Source organism: Suricata suricatta, chromosome 10 (assembly GCF_006229205.1).
Source record: "Suricata suricatta isolate VVHF042 chromosome 10, meerkat_22Aug2017_6uvM2_HiC, whole genome shotgun sequence".
Taxonomy (NCBI): domain Eukaryota; kingdom Metazoa; phylum Chordata; class Mammalia; order Carnivora; family Herpestidae; genus Suricata; species Suricata suricatta.
Window position 1 is genome coordinate 104,712,983 of NC_043709.1, and position 18,558 is coordinate 104,731,540.

Below are 18,558 nucleotides of genomic sequence, written 5' to 3' on the forward strand. Positions count from 1 at the left end.
GGAAAAAGCACCCACATGGGAATGGTGGCTCAGGCAGACTGGAATGCCGGCCTCTCAGGAATGCTGAGGACACTTGCCCCCAGGGTACTGAGGGGCCCTTTCTCCACCACAGCTCTTTGCTCTTCATCGGTGTGATTCCATGGAACTTTTACCCATAAGTCTGTTTTCTAATGTTAAACTATTCTTCCTGTTATTATTACAGGATCTCCCAAAGGTGCCTTTTTGGCAGATGGAAATTCTGGTACGTGTCATTATATGTGGCCCAGGCAAAGAGGTTTGTTACATTACAAAAATGCACCAAGACTGCATCATGTAACTAGCTCTCTTGACAATATATTTTTCATGTGTTGTGCTATCTCACAGATAAAACTCAACTTGATCCTTACTAGTCAGCTGGGTCACCCTACTAAAATAGCTACCTCTTTGACGTTGGAAGTTACAAGCATTTCTAAAGCACCGGCATCTGGTTGTGTTTTCTCTGAAGTCTCATGAGAACTGTGCTCTGGCTAATATTCTACCTTCCTTAACTGGCTGTCCACCTTTACATACCTGAGGGTGAACTCTCAGAAGAGGGTACCTGTTGTGCAATGGACCTTGAGCAAACTATTTTAACTTAGTAGTTTATGCCTTACCACCCAGGGGATTCTGTACATTTAACTATAAAATCTGTCAAATCAATCCAATTGTGGGGCTGATCTCTGAAATCATAAAAGGCAGGTAAAGAGCAGGATGGTTCAACAAGGTTAGAGAAGACCATCCCTTCTCTCCGACTTCTGCCTCTTGCTACCCAATTCTGCCTCCTGGCTCCACCTCTGTCCTCTTGAAGGGCTCTTTCACGCATCTCTCTCCTGTTCATGGGGCTGAATGTATCCCCAAACCAGAGGTTCTGCGTGGGAGGGGATTATTCCAGTCACCTTTGTGTTTTTGGTGCAACTGGTATATCAATAACATGTTTTGAATAAATGATCAAGGTGAAAGTTTTAACCCTGTATCTAAACTAGAATATCACTTCACTATAATTTTAAGAAGTTAGTTGAACATATTATGGTCTCAGCTTCCTCATAATGCACAAACATTAAGGCCTCCGTGGAGCACCCAAGAACAAATGGAAGACACCACACTGTGAAAAGGGTAAGTGTACCAAGACAGCAACTGTTCCCTTTGCGCCTGGGAAAGAGAAATTCCTATGAAGCCGCCAAGGCCTTAGAAGACCATGTGTTAAGGCTCTGAAAGGAGACTATCTCAAGTAATCTGATGTCCAAAAGTAATGATTTCATTTCACAGTAGAGAGTGGGCTAGTTCTAGCAGTAGCTTAGAACTGCTTCTAGTAAGACCAGACCCAGTAACAACAGGCTGAAGGGAGAGGTGGAAAGGCAGAGAAGTCTGCATACAAGGCACTCCAAGCTGATAGGCTTTTCCCAAGCTGGCAGGTTTAGATTCCAATCCCTCCTACTCTACTCCAGAGTGAGTGCCAGTGGTACTTCAGTTAAGAGTGTATCCAAATGTGGCTCCCAGGTAGCTGACACGTGGCCAGCTGCTCAGGAGAAAGTGATTTTCAACTTCTCAGGGCTCTACCCATAATCGGATTACTAATAAGAACAAACCCACATCCCCATGAAAGCCTCTCTGAAATAGGTTCCCTCTTAAAGACACAAAATCTCAAACAGCAATCCCTTATCTAGTCAATGATATATTTTTGGAAAAGAACTAAAATCCCCTCCAGCAATCTCTACAACTACTACGTGATACTCATATATCTATAGCAGTTACATCTTTGTTTTCATCTGTTAGAAGGTCATGGAGACTGCCCTGGAGAAGAAACAGTGCTGGGGTCAGAGGTTCTAGAAGACTGATGGAATGAATGGGGCACAGTGAGTGACCTGGATCCGCAGGTGGGGCTACAGTCCTCTGGGCCCCCATAGAGCACCTGTCCGTGCACCGATTCCAAGAGGAAAAAATCAGACCAAATGGGTCATGAGGTGGCACTGAGGCCTATGGGGGATGGCAGTTGTGGGTCAAATCAGCAGAGATGCAGACAGTCCCTAGGACCTTGTGTAACCCTAATTCTGCCTAAGATAAGGCTAACTGACACCGGTTGGGGCCTGACTTTTGGGTTATGTGTTAACAATTTACTTTAATGTAAACCCTATCTATGATTGTTTTCACTTTCATTACCATGGTGAGGAGCCCCCAGGGTATCATGGAATTAGTATGTGACTTCACATCTCATCCATGCAGGCCGAAAAAAAAGCAATGCCAAATTTAGCCAAGCACTTGCAGAGACTTAACAATGCTTCAAAAGAGCTGGCATTCAGTGCAAGTCAATTCACCTCAGCGCATTCCCCTAAAGACTAGAGAGAGCCAAGCCCTTCTTACTGCTCTGTTCCCCTAATCTCTCCCCGCAATCAAATCTCCCCTTCCCCTAAACCTCTGGTGGTTAGAACACATCCCAGTGGACCTTCTTGTCCTAACCCCACAGGATGCACAGACCAGAGTGGGAAACTGTCACCCAGTCAGTAGAAACGTCCTAATTCATTTTCTCACTCCAATTATTCCAGAATTTTCTGGAATCTCTACCAATGATAATAATATGTGATATTCCTATAAAGTTTTTAAATAAACAAGTTTCCATACATTTTAGCTTATTTGCTTTTTCTAACGACCTTATGAAGTAAAGAGGAGCAAGCTGCATTTTTTTCACTGTATAGTTTCATAAGTTAGGGGAACAGAGGCTCCAAGAGGGTAATGACCAAAGATGGCATGGATAATAGGCTGTAGGCCTGGAACTCAAATTAGCATCTTTTGTTATCTAGGTCTACGCTTGTTCCATTTAGACCCGGCCCATTTCTCTGAGGATGTGGTCTCTCCAGAAGGCTGAGCACATTCTGAGCGTGCAGGGGCAATTAATTCACTGGAAAAAACACTAGACCTTCATTCTTTAGAAGTTTTTTTTTAATGTTACTTTTGAGAGAGAAAGAAACAGAGTATGAGCAGGGGAAGGGCAGAGAGAGAGGGAGACACAGAATCTGATGCAGGCTCCAGGCTTTATGCCCCATGCGGGGCTCGCAAACTTCAAGATTATGGCCTGAGCCAAAGTCAGATGCTTAACCAAGCCACCCAGGTGCCCTCAGACTTTCATTCTTAATTTCTTTGCTCTGCCTTCTAAAATGTTTTGTAAATGTCCAATAGCAAATGCAATTAAAAGGGTGCCTGCATATACTTATTTTGGAATTGTAGGTGTTCATAATTTTCACAAAGGAAGACAGTAAATTTAGAGACACTCCTGTAAGGCTCCAACATGGTCCTGTATCACCTTCACTATTCTCACTCTCCTTTCTAATCTCCTACTGCGAACAATAAAATTGAGGTTAACTGTACATCAGTGTCATGCCTTTTCTCCTTTTGGGGTGACTTTTTCCTTCAGGTGTGATCTGGCAATAGCTGGAGACAGTTTTGGCTGTCAGAGCCTGGGGAGGGGGGGGTGTACTGACATCTAATGGGTAGAGGTCAGGGATATTGCCAAATATTCCACAATGCGCAGAAAAGCCTCCCCAAGAGTTACTCAGCCCAAAATGTCAGCAGTGATGAGCTAGTGAAGTACTGGCCTAGAAGTTATATCAAGCTATTTCTAATCTCCCACCAACAGTCCACCAAATATTCTGACTGTGGCTTGACTGGACAGGGTGCATTAAGAACAAAGAGCAGCGAGCTCATGAATCCTCATCTCCGCTGCCAAGGTAAGACACCTTGACTAACGGAAGTGTAATATATGAAGGGCCAACTGAGAACTGCCATGCTGAACAGAGAGCTTTGGCTTGCTGCCCACAGAGAGGAAATCTAGGGAAGAGGTTCAGACGCTGAGTGAGGAGCTAGTTCTGACGCGCACACTGAGCAGATGTACTATAAGCTGCTGCATGAGCCATCTGGACTTTGCATCATCCTATGGCACACCTCTGCTTACAAAAGATGACCTTGCTCACCCTTGGCAATGCCACTCAAGGACAACTTACCCATACCCCCACACTGTCCACACTTATCTTATGTGTGAGCCCCACAATTAGACCAAAGTAGGAATTAAGGGAGACTCCTCCTTTCACTCACTTTTAGCTAGAACAGCCTGTGACGCGTCATGGAGGGGACCTCTCAGTAAACCCACGGAGAAAACTAGACTTGAAGACACGATGTAGAAAAACGTATCTTCTTTCTCTTTTTCCACTTTCCAAAAACATCTTATCTACGAGCTCTAGAAGCTCCATATCCTGGCATGCCTTTCCAAAGCTGTGTTCAAACATGTTCAAGACACTTCTTGAAATCATTTCTGTGCCTGCCCCAAATTTTAACCGACAGAGCAAAACCAAAACCATTCACTTGGAATGATATGTACATTTAGTTCAAAGATTTAAAAGTCAGTCATCTGACATGTGAGTTGAGTCCAAAGTAGCCCAAACTTGTGTATGTAAGAACGTCCATGTTTCTTTGACATCACAGGTGGCTCTGCTCAAACTGTTGGTACAGAAAGAGGTATAGAATCATTTCTCTCTTCCTTCATCCCCAAATTCTACCCAGCGCTAGGGCAGGTAATTTCCTATGAGGACTGTCAGTGATAGCTGTAAAGGCAGTAAGAGAATGAAAATGTCAGTCAGCTCAACCATCCTGGCGTTTTAAAAAAGTGTAATAAAATGAGACAGTGGAGACGGAGGATAAGCCAAGATTTACAAGTTGGAAGCAGTTACGCTGGGGCCCAGGCAACCACAATAAACATTCCTCCCCTCCCCCCAACCATCTCCTTCAGGTTGTCAGTAAGGTATGTTCCCATTGGAGGGACACATGCCTATTCTGGGCTTATTCTTAATAATACACAACTGTAGGCTTGATTTTATCTGTAACGAGCAAAGATAACTGATGTGGAGAAAACAAAGAAGGAGTCCATTTCATATTATTTACAGTCAATTCAGTGATTATTATTCTCTTCCTCAATTTCTTTTGATGACTTTCTCCCCTCACACACCAGTGATGAAACCTTTCTCTCTTTAATATAGTATCTTCGCAAAGGCATGCTCGCAGCCCTGGGATCACTGCCCAGGAAAATGAGGATGCATATTTCTCAGAAAAAATCCAAATGCACACTCACTGATTTATATAGCGCATTCACACATATCTACAAAAATCTTATTTGTGGAGCTAAACATAATGTTCTTCCTTTTTACCAAACACTGACAAGGCGAGATTACAGAGAACAGATAGAGGGAAGCCATATGGCATAGTGTGTGAACAGTGCTCCAGATCTTCTGCATGGACTCAATCCTGACTCTGCTTCGGCTAGTTATGTGGCCTTGACCAAGTCTGTTTGACCTCTGTGTGCCTATTTCATCGTCTGTAATATGATACTTCTCTCACAGGCTACTGTGAGGATCACATGAGTGGTATACACAAAGCCCCTAGACAATGCTTAGTACACAGTAAGTGCTAGGTTATTATCGTTATTATCACTACTACGTGTCTTCCTACATTATTTTCTATGAGTTAGTATAAGAACGACTATGGTAAATTAACCAGTGTTCATCACATGGGGGGAAACAATAGGAGTTAGCTTCAAGTTTTAATCTCTATTTTTATTTGAATTAGAGACTTCAGCAGAGAAGGCGGCTCCCTTGACTGTAAATACAGACAGCCCTCTGGCACAGTATTTTCAGCAGCATGGAGGACGGCTGCCAGCTCTCAGCAATATAGCAATGTCCTTAAGACTCTGGCTGTTAATTCCTATGTACTATCAATTCCCGGCTATCTCACATGCCAAGTGCTGCCTACTTCTACAAAGCCCTTCACCGAGATTTGGACAGCCCTGGAGCCACCTTCCTCGCATCCTGTGTCTGAATGTTACTAGGCTGTTCTACCAATGCTAATTTCCCAAGAAACGTGAACCAGCTAAAAGACAGGCAAGTAGCTGGTTTAGAGTTAGTCACATTAGAGTAACTCTAGGAGAGAATATTTACTTTTAAAAGAACCTACTAACTCAATTCTTACGTTGGTAAAATGGTGGGAGGGAAATTTCATAGCTGGTGTCTAACCTGATCTTTATAGATTCTCACTTAGTTCTAAAAAAACAGGGAAACAATAAATAAGCTATTGGGGCACCTGGGCGGCCCAGTTGGTTAAGTGTCTGACTCTTGATTTTGGTTTAGGTCATGATCTCAGGGTTTGTGACTTTGAGCCCCGCATCCCACATCAGGCTCCGGGCTCTGCACTGACCCTGAGGAGCCTGTTTGGGATTCTCTCTCCCTCTCCACCACTTGTGTGTGCATGTACATGCACACTCTCACTCCCCCTCTCTCAAAATAAGTAAATAAACTTAAAAAAAGAAAAGAATAAATAAGCTGTTATAATCCTATTATAATCAATATCAACCATTCATTGGTTATCAGGTTGAGTTCAGTCTAAGAAACCCACAATGGGCTAACTTTTAGAGACAAACTCTTCTCCTTAAGGTTCCAGTTAGAGTCTACCTAATTGTACTTTTTAGTTTCAGGTCTGATCTCTGAGCAGCTACCAAATGTCAAAAGGATTACCCTCTCTGGAATTTATTTTCATAGCATCCCTGGCTTTATTATAACCTTGAAAGAACATGAGAACTGAATGAAAACATATTTACTTAGGCCTTTGCCAGTGAAACAGCTCTGGTTTTGTCATGTTTGCTGCGGAAACCAAAATTCACTGAGGTCCTGAGTTCTTCTGGTGCCCTTAGGTCCTTGCCTGGGAGTGGCCGTCTTTAGTAACTGAACTTGGGGCCCTTACCCTTTTAGCTGAGTTCATCTTTTTCTGGGAGTTGGCTTTAGCAGAGGCCCAGTAACACTAGGACACAGGGTACAGGGAAGGCAGCTTTTGAACCTTAGAGAGGCAGATGGCCCTGGCTGTAAAGTTCTTCTGGTAACAGGGTGACTTAACGATGAAATAATAACTAAAGGCCTACAATCCCAGGCAAGGACCTAAAAGCAATCAGGCTACACTATGAAACAGTTATAAAATGGAAATAATCCTGATATTTTACAAAAATACAGAATAAGGAATTCAATCACTTAATAAGCACATTTGGAACAGTTTCATAGGATTAATGTACAATCACAACAAGCTAGGTAAGAAAGAATAGAGGTAAAGAAAATATAAAAGGCCAGTAGAAATTCTGACTCAGTTGTAAAAACTTCTTTACTAATTATCTTAGGATGGCCCCAAGAGACTCTGTTCTATAGCAAGGCAGAGTTGGGGCCCTGGACTCCCTTTCTGTTGAAATGTGTTCTAAAACTCCTCTTTTTATGCAAATAAGGGGCCCCTGTGAGGGGTGAGGGGTGTGAGCCTTCTCCATATTTTGGGAGTTCTCAGACTATAGATGTGCATACAGGTTGGAGAACAACATCAAATGCAAGGTCGAGTTTAGTTAGCTTGAGTTAGGGTTTGGGCACTGGCCCGAACTTTCACCCATTGTCTTTCCTGGAGGCCCATAAAAATGCCTCAGAAATATTCAAAATGTTCATAGATTACGCAAAAGAAATTGACCCACAGGAAGTAAAAAAGGAAACGGTGTTCATGTGGCTGGTGAAACCTGGAAGTAATTGAAGGAGTGTCACTTATGCTGGAGCCCCGCCTCTCTCCTCAGGCATATGGAAGGTGTTTCTGTGCAAAAGCCTACCCGGTCCAGAACGTAAGTGCTGAAAAGACAAGGAGCAATTGTGAAGAAAGGGCTATCAGCAGCCAACACACACAGCTGAGAATTTTGGGCAGTGATGAGAGAGAGAGAGAGAGAGAGAGAGAGAGAGGGAGGGAGGGAGAGAGGGAGAGAGGAACACAGCTCCATGGCCTAACCTAGGCAGGGAAGTGCCAATTTGACTTCCCTCCCCCTCATTTCATTATGACTAATCTACTTGTTGGCACTTGCTGGATACTTGGCTGGGTGTGAGTTCCAAGGTAAGGACTGGTTTTGGAGACTCGATGAAGTTTTGGAGCCTTGTGAAAGGGACTGGGATTCAGGGAGGATTCTTCCTGAAATCTCTGTCAGGCTGTTATATTTCAGACAGCCCCACAGGGGCATTTTTCTTCCATTTGTACGTCAAGGGGGACACTTGTGGGACCCGGGCCCTACATGGCATCATTTTGCCCTATTTTTCAGTATGAAAACAGAGTGGCCCGTTTTTACTGCCCGTACTGCTTCCACCCCTACACCACAGGATCCCTCTTAGGGAGTATCTAAGTTAGTGACATCTTCAGGGAATTTATGAGAAAAAAGAGAATGGATTTCAAGAAGTTTCAGAAAGAAAGCGAGACCCAAAGGGGATTATTCAGGGTCTTCACAATGGGTGGCACAGAATCATATCAGTTGTCACCATCTTCCTGCTAGATGCTTTAATACATTGTTCTGAACAATGCTGGCTCTCCTCCCCTTTACTACTGGGGCATGGGAAAGGCAACAAGAAGCAAATGTCAAAAATTTGAAAATATATACTGATTCTTAGTCAATTTATTAGCTGTTGCTTATTGCATCCCTCACATCCCAATTCTTGTTCTCCTAGCCTTTTGCAGGCACCAGGATAGTGACTGGCTCATTTCAAAGCAAGGGGACAAGAGGCCATAGACTTGGAGGTGGGGGTGGGAATGAGCAGGCCAAGAGAGGGCACTCAAACTCGCTGTGGGGATAAATTCTGAACCAGCCATGCTCTGAGGATTAAAATGGTACAAACAGCAGTGTTCTGACAGAGCTGTAGGCTCCCTGGCAGGGCAGTCTGGTAATCTAGAATGCCAAGAGAACCCAGCACTCTGCTTCTCTATTCTGTGGGTGAGCCCGAGAACCCCAGGTCCTAAGCAGACTGCTTCACAGTACAAGAGGCCAGGAAGGCCTTTTAAACAACAGACACCCTATTTCCTAGAGCCCAGTGGGAGCAGACTTGGTTCTGAGTGCTACCCCACCAGCTGCCCTCTTTGGGCCTAATTTATTTATCATCACCAAAGCTCATTGTGCCACTGTGGTCAATATGCCAACACAGCGTAAGAGGCCACCACTGCTATCTATGGTCACAGCAGCATGTGCGAGAAGGGGACAGGTCATCTCTCCAGGCTTGAGAGTGAGTGGCCGAGCAGAACTAGATATCCTAGCGCAGTGTCCAGGTCACAGCAAAGACAAAATGAGAGAGACATCAGCTGGGGAGAACAGAACAAGAACCTTCAATGTCACCAGGAGTGAGGTCACTGTGCCTTAGGCAAAAGCCTTAAAGCCAAGGAGAGAAACAACTGTCTCCAATTCCCCACAGAGTCAGGAACAGAAAAGGCAGGCACCTGGCTCTGTGTCCCCATGGCAGACATGGGCTCAGCGTGCATTTCTATCCCTCCATCTGCTCTAGCCCTCAAGTCCCTCACGCTGGCTGACTGGGTGTGGGGCACAGGTGACATCTTTTTGCTCCTTTCTATCTGTAGCTGCTACAGAACAAAATGTCTTCCACAATGCCAACCCCTTGAACAAAGGCCCTTCTGTAAATGACAATCTATATCTTAGGTATAAACACCCCGTTTGCCCATTTTGATACATCTATGCTCTCTGCTGACCCACCCGAGGTGACAGTCCTGAGGCACAATGGCTTTCAGGCCCACTCCTGAGACCTGAAAACCTAACCCCTTTCCCACCCTCCAAACAGGAAAAAGGGAAGGAAAAGAAAAACTCAGAAACCTGAAGATTGTTTGGAATTTATTCTCTTAAATAAGAATGGTAACATTTGTTAAAAAAAAAAAAATTAAAAGCACAACACCTTAGTTTCACAGTAACGGCAAACACAAAGTTACACAATGAAATTAAAAAACTCACAAAGAAACAAACCAAAAACTCACATCACAGATTAAAAACAAGGGCAAAAATAAAGGCTTTCGGGAAGGCCAGAAGCGGAGAGGTGACACGTTCCTCGGCACAGCTGGTCCTCCCTTGCTCTGGCATCTCAGTACCACTGCCGTGGGAACCTGGCTTGCTGCCATGCCCCCACCTCCACCCCAAGCTGAATGGCCCAGAAAAAAGGGAACCCCTTAATTCACTGGTCAGGCCTTCAAGGCCGTGCTCAGGGCCCTTTAGGAGGGACTGAACGGTCTACTGCCCAGAAGAGACACACCAAACACCAAGAGACAACAAGGAGGCTAAACAATAACCCAGTGTAACTGCTACACAAGCCTGGAACCAAAACAGAGGGAAGGTGGGGGGTCTGGGCCTCTGTGGTTTTTCTCAACAACAGAAGTCCTGCTTTCCTAGTCGGCTCCCAAACTGACTTTCCAAGGTTGGGAGTGTGTGCTGCTTATTTTCTGAGATACCCATGCCCACCCCCCGCCCCAAAGCCTCCACCACCATAGGTGTGCTGGCTGCTCCGTCCCCCTAAATCCTGACCAGAACTGTAACGCAGGTCAGTGGCATGGCTCCCCAATCTGAAAGCTCCCTTGATTTCCAGAACCAAGGAATAAGAAGCTTCAGAAACAGCTTCATTATTGTTATTATTATTTAGGATACAATATATAAATATCTACTTGTATATATGAAATTAAACCTACATAAATATACATGTGTTGTGTGTATAAATATTAATACATCACCATCAGACTAAGACTCTTAAGGGAGGGTTGGAGAGTGCAGATGGACTGTTAAGATTCTCTCTGCTCTACTTAGAGGTTTCCCAGAAATGCCTATAAGGGAACAGGGCTTGGGAAGCAGTGAGATTTCCTAACTTCGTCCTGACAGTCAGGAACCCCAGGAGTGCATGGAATTCCTTGTACCGCATGGCTATTCTAGCTGGTGTGGGAAATGCCTACATTTCACGAGCCATGTGGCATCCAAACTATGTGATCTAATGGTGATCATGCAAGGGTTTGTCTAGGGACAGGGAGCAGGCACCCGCCACTTGCAATCTGCGAGGCAGCTCTGAAAGTTAACACTGTCTTTTCGATCCCCGCTCTGTGAGCTGCACTAGGAAAAGCTCTTCTCTTCCCTTATGATTCCCACAACCTTTATGATCCATTTATTATTATCTTCTATATGCTATACGAACTGTAAATCCCTCTAAGAAAGGATCCAAAAAACCTGCAGTTGAGGGTCTTATATTCAGGATAACTCATTTAGGGTTTTTCTTTCTCTACCTATTTTCTTAAAGTCAGGGCAGGTGCTAGGAGGCCAGGGTAAGAAAATCTGTGCCAGGTCCACTAATCTATTAGGTATAAGAAGCTTGGAAACAAAGCATTTACAGACTTTGGGAACAGAAAAGAGGGTTTCTATGTTAAAAGCACATCATAAACAATAGCACTGTAAACAATGTCCTCCTCCAAACACTGAATGAGCAGCAGTTACAGGTTAGGTTACCAGAGAAAGACAACACCACAAAGCAGGCTGAAAGCAGGTTCTCTTAACTTGTAGGTTGTTTGGGGTTTTGGCAACAGCAGTGATTTTGGCATAACGGGAAAAGAACATAAGGGAAAAGAGGGTAATGCCACAAATACAGAGGTGGCACAGAGCAAAACGCACAGCTGGTCAAGTGCTAGTCATAGCTTTTCCAGCTCTGCCTCCTGGGGGATGGGGATCTAGGGAGATGGTTTATTTATACACAGTGGAATCAAGTTCATTCATTTATAGCCTCTTCTTGTCTAGAGTGCCAGAATGAGACGTACCATGGGTTTGGGTTAATGACCGTTATCCATGACACATATTCTGGAACCCTGAAATACCTGAGTTTTTATGAAGCTTTTCAAAAGGAAATTCTAGGTAAGCTTTCATTTGAGATTTAAAGAAAGGTATCCCTATCAAAGGAAAAAAAAAAATCTCCTGCATGCCAACTATAAAATACCACCCATAATTCCGTTCCTTTTCTACAGAGGCTAGCAAAGATTAGACACCTCCCAGGGGAAGTGCTGGTGCTCCGGAGCAAGTTCAGACTCAGAGCTGTAACTTCCAAAAGCCCAAGTCTCCAGGGGCAGATACTAACTGCATCCCATCAGCCCTAAACTCTGGTCTTCCTGCTGTCCTAGAGGGTACCTTAAAGCAGGAGGACAGTGCCTGCCTTCTTCATTTTAGGAGCTCAAGTGGCGATTCCTTTGGGATGCCACATCTTGAACCCCTTGTGCTAGCACAGGCAAGTTACCTTCAAAATCAAGAACCATAGGGGCTGAGACATCCTCAGGGCTTGGATTCTTTCTTCATATTGCCAACTCTCATCTTGCTTTGTAGAATATTCTCCTTCTATATGGAACCTTTTAATTCATTAGAACTGCTAAGAACCTGAGATCCATTATGCTTTCACACTTGACAGTAAGAATGGGAAAGTGAACCACATGGGAAAGTGAACAAATTTGGCTTATTCAGAAATGACCTGAACCCCGCTGGGTTTCTTTTTAAAGAATGTTCTGCACTTGACACCCCAAAACCAAGTTCATTTCTTTGAATGGTTTTACTGGGTAGCCAAGTTCCTTGGAAAGTCCACCTCTGGTGGACGCGGCCCAAACTGATGAGGTTGCGCTTTCACCTGGTCACATGCACATGCTAGGGCCCAGAGGTGACCTCTCCGTCTAGATCCCTTTGGTAACTGTTCTCTGCCAGCACTTCCCCTTGGTGCTCTGAGAGTGTCAACTGTAAAAGGCTGCCAGCTTTTCAGAGGAAAGACCGATTATAACGGGTTTCAAGGCTACAAAAGGGTTCAAAGTGATTTGCGGATTAAACATTCCTATAAGATGTTGGTCCAATTGGCAGGGCACTTAAAAAGTTTCCCTGGATTATAATAGGGCACACATCGGAGGAGAGCCAAATTTTCCCTAGCTCAGCTGGGTCTCGGTCTCCAAATCACTGCCCTCTCTGGGCACATTCTCCCTTTCTCTAGTTCTTAAGCATAGGGAAAGAAGCAACTCTGAAAACTTCTCATTTGACAGTGGAGTGGATAATTCTTCTCTTTTCCAACTTGGAAATTTCACTACCAACTCCTTCTCCACAGTTTCTAGCATTAGCTGATAATCTTTACTTTTTATATGGTAATTTTCATGAGTTTGTAAATGGCTACTTGAGATGTATCTGCTGTGAAAGACAGGAAAAGTGTTGAGATCTAGAAACATGGTTTTGCTGACTTCCTCTCTCACCTGCCCAATGACCCTGGGCTATGTCTAGTCTGGGGCAGCAGTGAGGACACTGGGACCACCCAACAGTTTGTGGCACACATCTAACAGGCTGGCTTGACTTGTAGCAGCGAGAGGCAATTTTAAGGAAAAAACTACGGTTCTTCACAACAAACCTAATGTCCATGAGCCCATGAGTTAAAACCAGAATAAATGTGTTTTCAGAGGTAGGGATAGTGTCATTCACCTCCCGACACAAGGAAGTTATTAGTGGAAATAGAACAAATTAGGGTTTGGCCCTCATTAGAAGTTCAAATGCCCCAAAGTGATCAGGACAGGGCCTGTCCTTTAATGTGTGACAGGTCAAATAGAAAAGCAGTGTCAGCTTATCTAGATACCTAAACAGAGAGGGGGGTGCAAGAATTTCAAGTTTAGGTGAACATATATCCAGATCATGGGGCCTTCCTGCAATTCCATGCTCTGTCAAAGGAGTCCAAGACAAGAAGGCTCTGCAACTCTACATTCTCACTCAGGTCAGGGATAAAAGCAGCCTATTCTGAATTCCTATTTACCTGGATGGGGCTTAGACCAACCACCACAGTGTGTCTGATGGGTGTGGACAGGCCCCAGGGCTGTAGCAACAATACTTTGAGGTTCTGAATAGACATTACTGAGGCTCAGCTGATCCCACTTACTGGACGGTGCCCCTACTGGCTCACGGTCTGCCAGTGAAACTCCCCTCTGATTTGTACCAGCACCTCTGACAGGCCATAGAGGAAGGGGACTCCAAATGCAAGCAGCTGGCACATGAAAAAGGAGTCCAAAGGGTTTTGGGCCACTTGATGCCCAATCGAAGAAATGTTGCTTTGGAGGTGCTGGCTCATCCCCTTGGCCTTGTCACAGAGGTCAAGAGAGTGACGCGCCACCCAGCCAAACAAGGAAGTGAGGCTACCTGGGGTTCTCTCAGCAGGGCTGGCAACGGTGCTGGCCCGTCCATTTGTGTCCACAGTGGGGCCATCCTGCAGGGGTTCTCTGGCCTCCTAGGAGAGTCCACAAGAAAAAGAAGAGTGACTGACTGAAGCACTCACATCTCAGGAGGCAGTGGCACCTGCCTGGCTGGTGTGCTGCTCCCACCAGTCAATTCAGGCTGTCTCACAGGACATATTTCATGTAGCTATCACCAGGAGTCAAAATCTAGGCCCACCTTGGATACCTTCCTTTCCCCACAAGTCCCTCTACAGTCAACAAAAGCCTCTTAAGAAGGCATTAGCCTGCATGCTGACAAAGTAACATCATCTAGCAAAGGGAATATCTGGTTAACCTTGACAAAGACAGGTGGAGGAGCTAGTTACTCTTATTAAAAAAAAAAAAAAGAAGGAAAAAAGGTACTTCAGTAAATAATTCACAGAATAAAGGAAGTGAAAGAAATTGACAAGCAGAGCCGATTATTTACAGCCACGTTCTTTTTCAGGGGGTCCTTCTCTCAAAAAGATGCTTATTTACGATGACAAAAGTCTTTTATATAGAGTGAACAGGAGGGAGGTCTAATATAGTCTCTCAAATCCAACTCAGGTGGTGCATGGAGCACTACCTTAGTGAAATGCAACATCAGATTATACTTGAAAAGTTGGCTTCCTTCCCAAATGGATGGTGACCGTCTCTCAGCCCATCCCACCCACAGGAAAGGCAATTCAGTGGCCATTCAGCAGGCCCTGCTGGCCACACCTTCACCTGTCACTGCACAGAAAGGCGCCTGCTGCTTCTCCCTGACTTACAGATAGATTACCATTACCTTTCCAGACAGAGGAGCCACTGCCGGTCTCTTCCTCTGTGCGGAGCCGGAGAGCCGATAACAGTAGTGTGGTTTGCAGTAGAATTTACCTGTGCAGAAGAGGCAGGAAAAAAGTGAGTGAGACTCTTAATTCTGAACTTGACTTCCTGGTCTTAGCACACTCCTGTCTCTCTCCTCTAGCCACAGGGTGCCGTCACCACTGCCCAGGGTTCTTGTCCAAGGAGACCAAGCCCTCCCTATAAACTTTGATTTCAGCCCTCCTCCCCCTTTTGCCCAAAGGGGGAGGGGGTTTCTTTTGGATATGTGAAGGCCATTGAGCCATCACCCAATCAGCGCCCAGAGCAAAGACGTGAAGCCTGCATGGCAGGGCCAGCAAACAAAGTGGCAGTGTGTGTAGAACAAAGATGTGGTCACATGGAAAGCTGGGAGTAACATTTCTGGGGAAACCAAGAATGAACATAAGCGCAGGGTGGGGGCGTGAAGGCTGCAGGGGTGGGGCGGCACTGAGTCCCTCTGCTGCTCCCCTCTCCCACAACTATCCACAAGCCAGCGTGGATATGACCCCTTAGTGGGTGGGATTAGCATTAAAAACCAATACAAAATAAAACTAAAAAATTCTGTAGTGGACTATGAATAGAATGAAGCACAACAGAATGAGTTAAAGTGCACCATGGCATGATTAGAGTTAAGTATTAGTCCTTACAGCTTTCGGTTGTGTTTACAGGTGTTTATGGGTCCTAATGTAACATGTATTTTCTTTTGCAGGTGTGCTCTAAAATCTCAAAAACACTGATCTCGGCTTTTCCCATGACACCAGTAGTGGGAGTCAGTCACAAAAGGTCTTTTTTTTTTTTTTAATCTTTCCTTACTCCCACTTTAAAAGGGCCAAGGCTTTTGAAAATTAAAGGACAGACCCTATCATAGAAACTATTGAAATAGGAGTAATCCCATTTATCCTTTTCATTTGCAAAGGATACCCCTCTGACAAATGAATTTTTCTGCTCTCAAAGTTAAAATAAGAGAACCTAACCAGAAAAACAATAAAAAGACCAATGAAAACTAAAAGCCGGCCTTTTGAAAAGATAAACAAAAGGGATAAACCTTTACTATACTAACTCAGAAAAACAGAAGACTCAGAAAACTAAAATCAGAAATGAAAGAGGAGACATTACAAATGATACCATAGAAACAGAAAGGATCATGAGAAGCTAATACGCATACTTATACACCAACCAGCTGGATAACCTAGAAGAAATGAACAAAGTCTGAAAAGTACATGTCATACCAAGATTGAATCAGGAAGAAAGAGAAAATCTAAATAGACCAATACTGAGTAAGGAGACTGAATTAGTGATCAAAACCCTCCCCAAACATAAAAGTCCAGGACCAGATGGTTTCACTGGTGAATTCCACCACTTATTTTTTTTTTTATTCAAAAAAATTTTTAGGAGTGCCTCGGTGGCTCAGTCGGTTAAGTGGCCGACTTCAGCTCAGGTCACGATCTCACAGTTCATGGGTTCGAGCCCCGTGTCAGGCTCTGTACTGACCATTTGCTCAGAGCCTGGAAGCTGCTTCTGATTCTGTATCTCCCTCTCTCTCTGACCATCCCCAGCTCACGCTCTGTGTGTCTCTCTCTCTCAAAAATAATTGAACATTAAAAAAATTTAAAAAAATGTTTTAATGTTTATTAATTTTTGAGAGAGAGAGCGAGAGAGCGAGAGAGCGCACGTGTGCTTGCGCTTGAGTTGGGGAGGGGTAGAGAGAGAGGGAGACACAGAATCCCAAGCAGGCTCCAGGCTCTGAGCTGTCAGCACAAAGCCTGCTGTGGAGCTCGAACCCATGAACCATGAGATCATGGCCTGAGCCAAAGTCATATGCTCAACTGACTGAGCCACCCAGGCAGCCTCCACCAAAAATTTATAGAAGAATTAATAGCAATCCTTCTCAAACTCTTCCAAAAAACTAAACAGGAGGGAATATCCCCCAACTTATTTTATGAGGCCAGCATTATACTGATACCAAAGCCAGATAAGTATATTACAAAAAAAGAAAATTACAGACCAATAGCCCTGATGAATACAAATGAAAAATTCTCAACAAAATATTAGCAAACCCAATTCAATGGCACACTAAAAGGATCATTTGCCACAACAAAGTGGGATTTATCCCTAGGATGTAAAGATGGCTCAACATACACAAATCAATAAATGTGATAAAACACATGAACAGAGTGAAAGATAAAAATTTTATCTCAATAGATGCAGAAAAAGCATTTGACAAAGTATAACACCCTTTCATGATAAAAACACTCAACAAATTGTGTATAGAAAGAACGTTATCTCAATATAAGAAAGATCATATACAACAAAACCAGTCCCCATCATTCTCAAAGGTAAAAAGGTTGAAAACTTTTTCTCTAAGATGAGGAACACAAGGATGCCCACTCTCACCACTCCTATTCGAGAAAGTACTAGGAGTCCTGGCCAGAGTATCAGCTAAGAGAAAGAAATAAAAGGCATTTAAATAAGAAAGGAAGAAATAAATGTGTCTTTGTTTGAAGATGCTGATCTTACATACAGAAAATCGTAGACTAGACTCCACCAAAATACTGCCAACGCTAATCAACAAATTCAGCAAAATTGCAGAATACAAAATCAACACACACAAAGTAATTGTTTCTTTTTTAAGTTTATTTACTTATTTCAGAGAGAGAGGGAGAGAGAGAGAGAGTAAGAGAGGAAGTGGGGGAGGGGAAGACAGAAAGGAGAGGCAGAATCCTAAGCAGGCTCCATGCTGTCAGCACAGCCTGACACAGGGCTCAATCTCACAACCTGTGAGATCATGACCTGAGCTGGAATCAAGAGTCAGATGCCTAACCAAATGAGCCACCAAGGTGCCCGGAAAGCAATTGTTTCTATACGTTAACAACAAAACATCTCAAAAAGTAAAGAAAACAATTCTGTTCACACTAGCATCAAAAACAACAAAATACTAGGAATAAATCTAGTCAAGGAAGTGAAAGGCCAACACACTGGAAACTACAAGACTTTGATAAAATAAATTTAAGATTTCACAAACAAGGGGTGTCTGGGTTGCTCAGTCGGTTAAGTGTCTTGACTCTTGGTTCCAGCTCAGGTCATGATCTCATGGTTCGTGAGTTTGAATGTCGCATCAGGCTCCGCACTGACAGCAAAGAGCCTGCTTCAGATTCATTCTCTCTCTCCCTCTCTCTCCCCCTCTCTTTCTGTCCTTCCCCTGGTCTTGCTCTCTCGCAAAATAAATTAATTTTAAAAAGACAATAAAAAAAGGCAAAAAGGAAAGATATCCATGAATTAATATTATTAAAATGTCTGTATTACCCCAAGCCATCTACAGATTCAATGCAATTTCTATCATAATTCCAATGGCATTTTCCACAGAAATAGAAAAAAACAACCCTAATATTTGAATGGGGTCACAGGAGACATGGAATTGCTAAAGCAATCCTGAAAAAGAAGAACAAAGCCAGAGGTCATACTTCCTGATTTCAAACTATATCACAAAGCTATAGTAATCAACATGGTATATGGTACTGGCATAAAAATACACACAGACCAATGGAACAGAATCGAGAACCCAGAAATAAGCCCCACATATACAGATAACTAATATTTGAGAAGGGA

General features: G+C 43.8%; 1 protein-coding gene across 3 annotated transcripts in view; it reads right to left on the reverse strand.

The window, feature by feature from the left end:
• The window catches only part of MICAL3 (microtubule associated monooxygenase, calponin and LIM domain containing 3), a 215,421-nt gene that overhangs the window by 57,975 nt on the left and 138,888 nt on the right, over positions 1 to 18,558 (reverse strand). For all 3 annotated transcript variants that reach the window (XM_029953118.1, XM_029953117.1, XM_029953116.1), the window contains exons 23-24: positions 14,897 to 14,985; positions 14,057 to 14,144 (exon numbers count right to left, since the gene is read on the reverse strand). In XM_029953118.1, the coding sequence (XP_029808978.1) occupies positions 14,057 to 14,144; positions 14,897 to 14,985 (177 nt within the window). The remainder of the gene's footprint in view (positions 1 to 14,056; positions 14,145 to 14,896; positions 14,986 to 18,558) is intronic.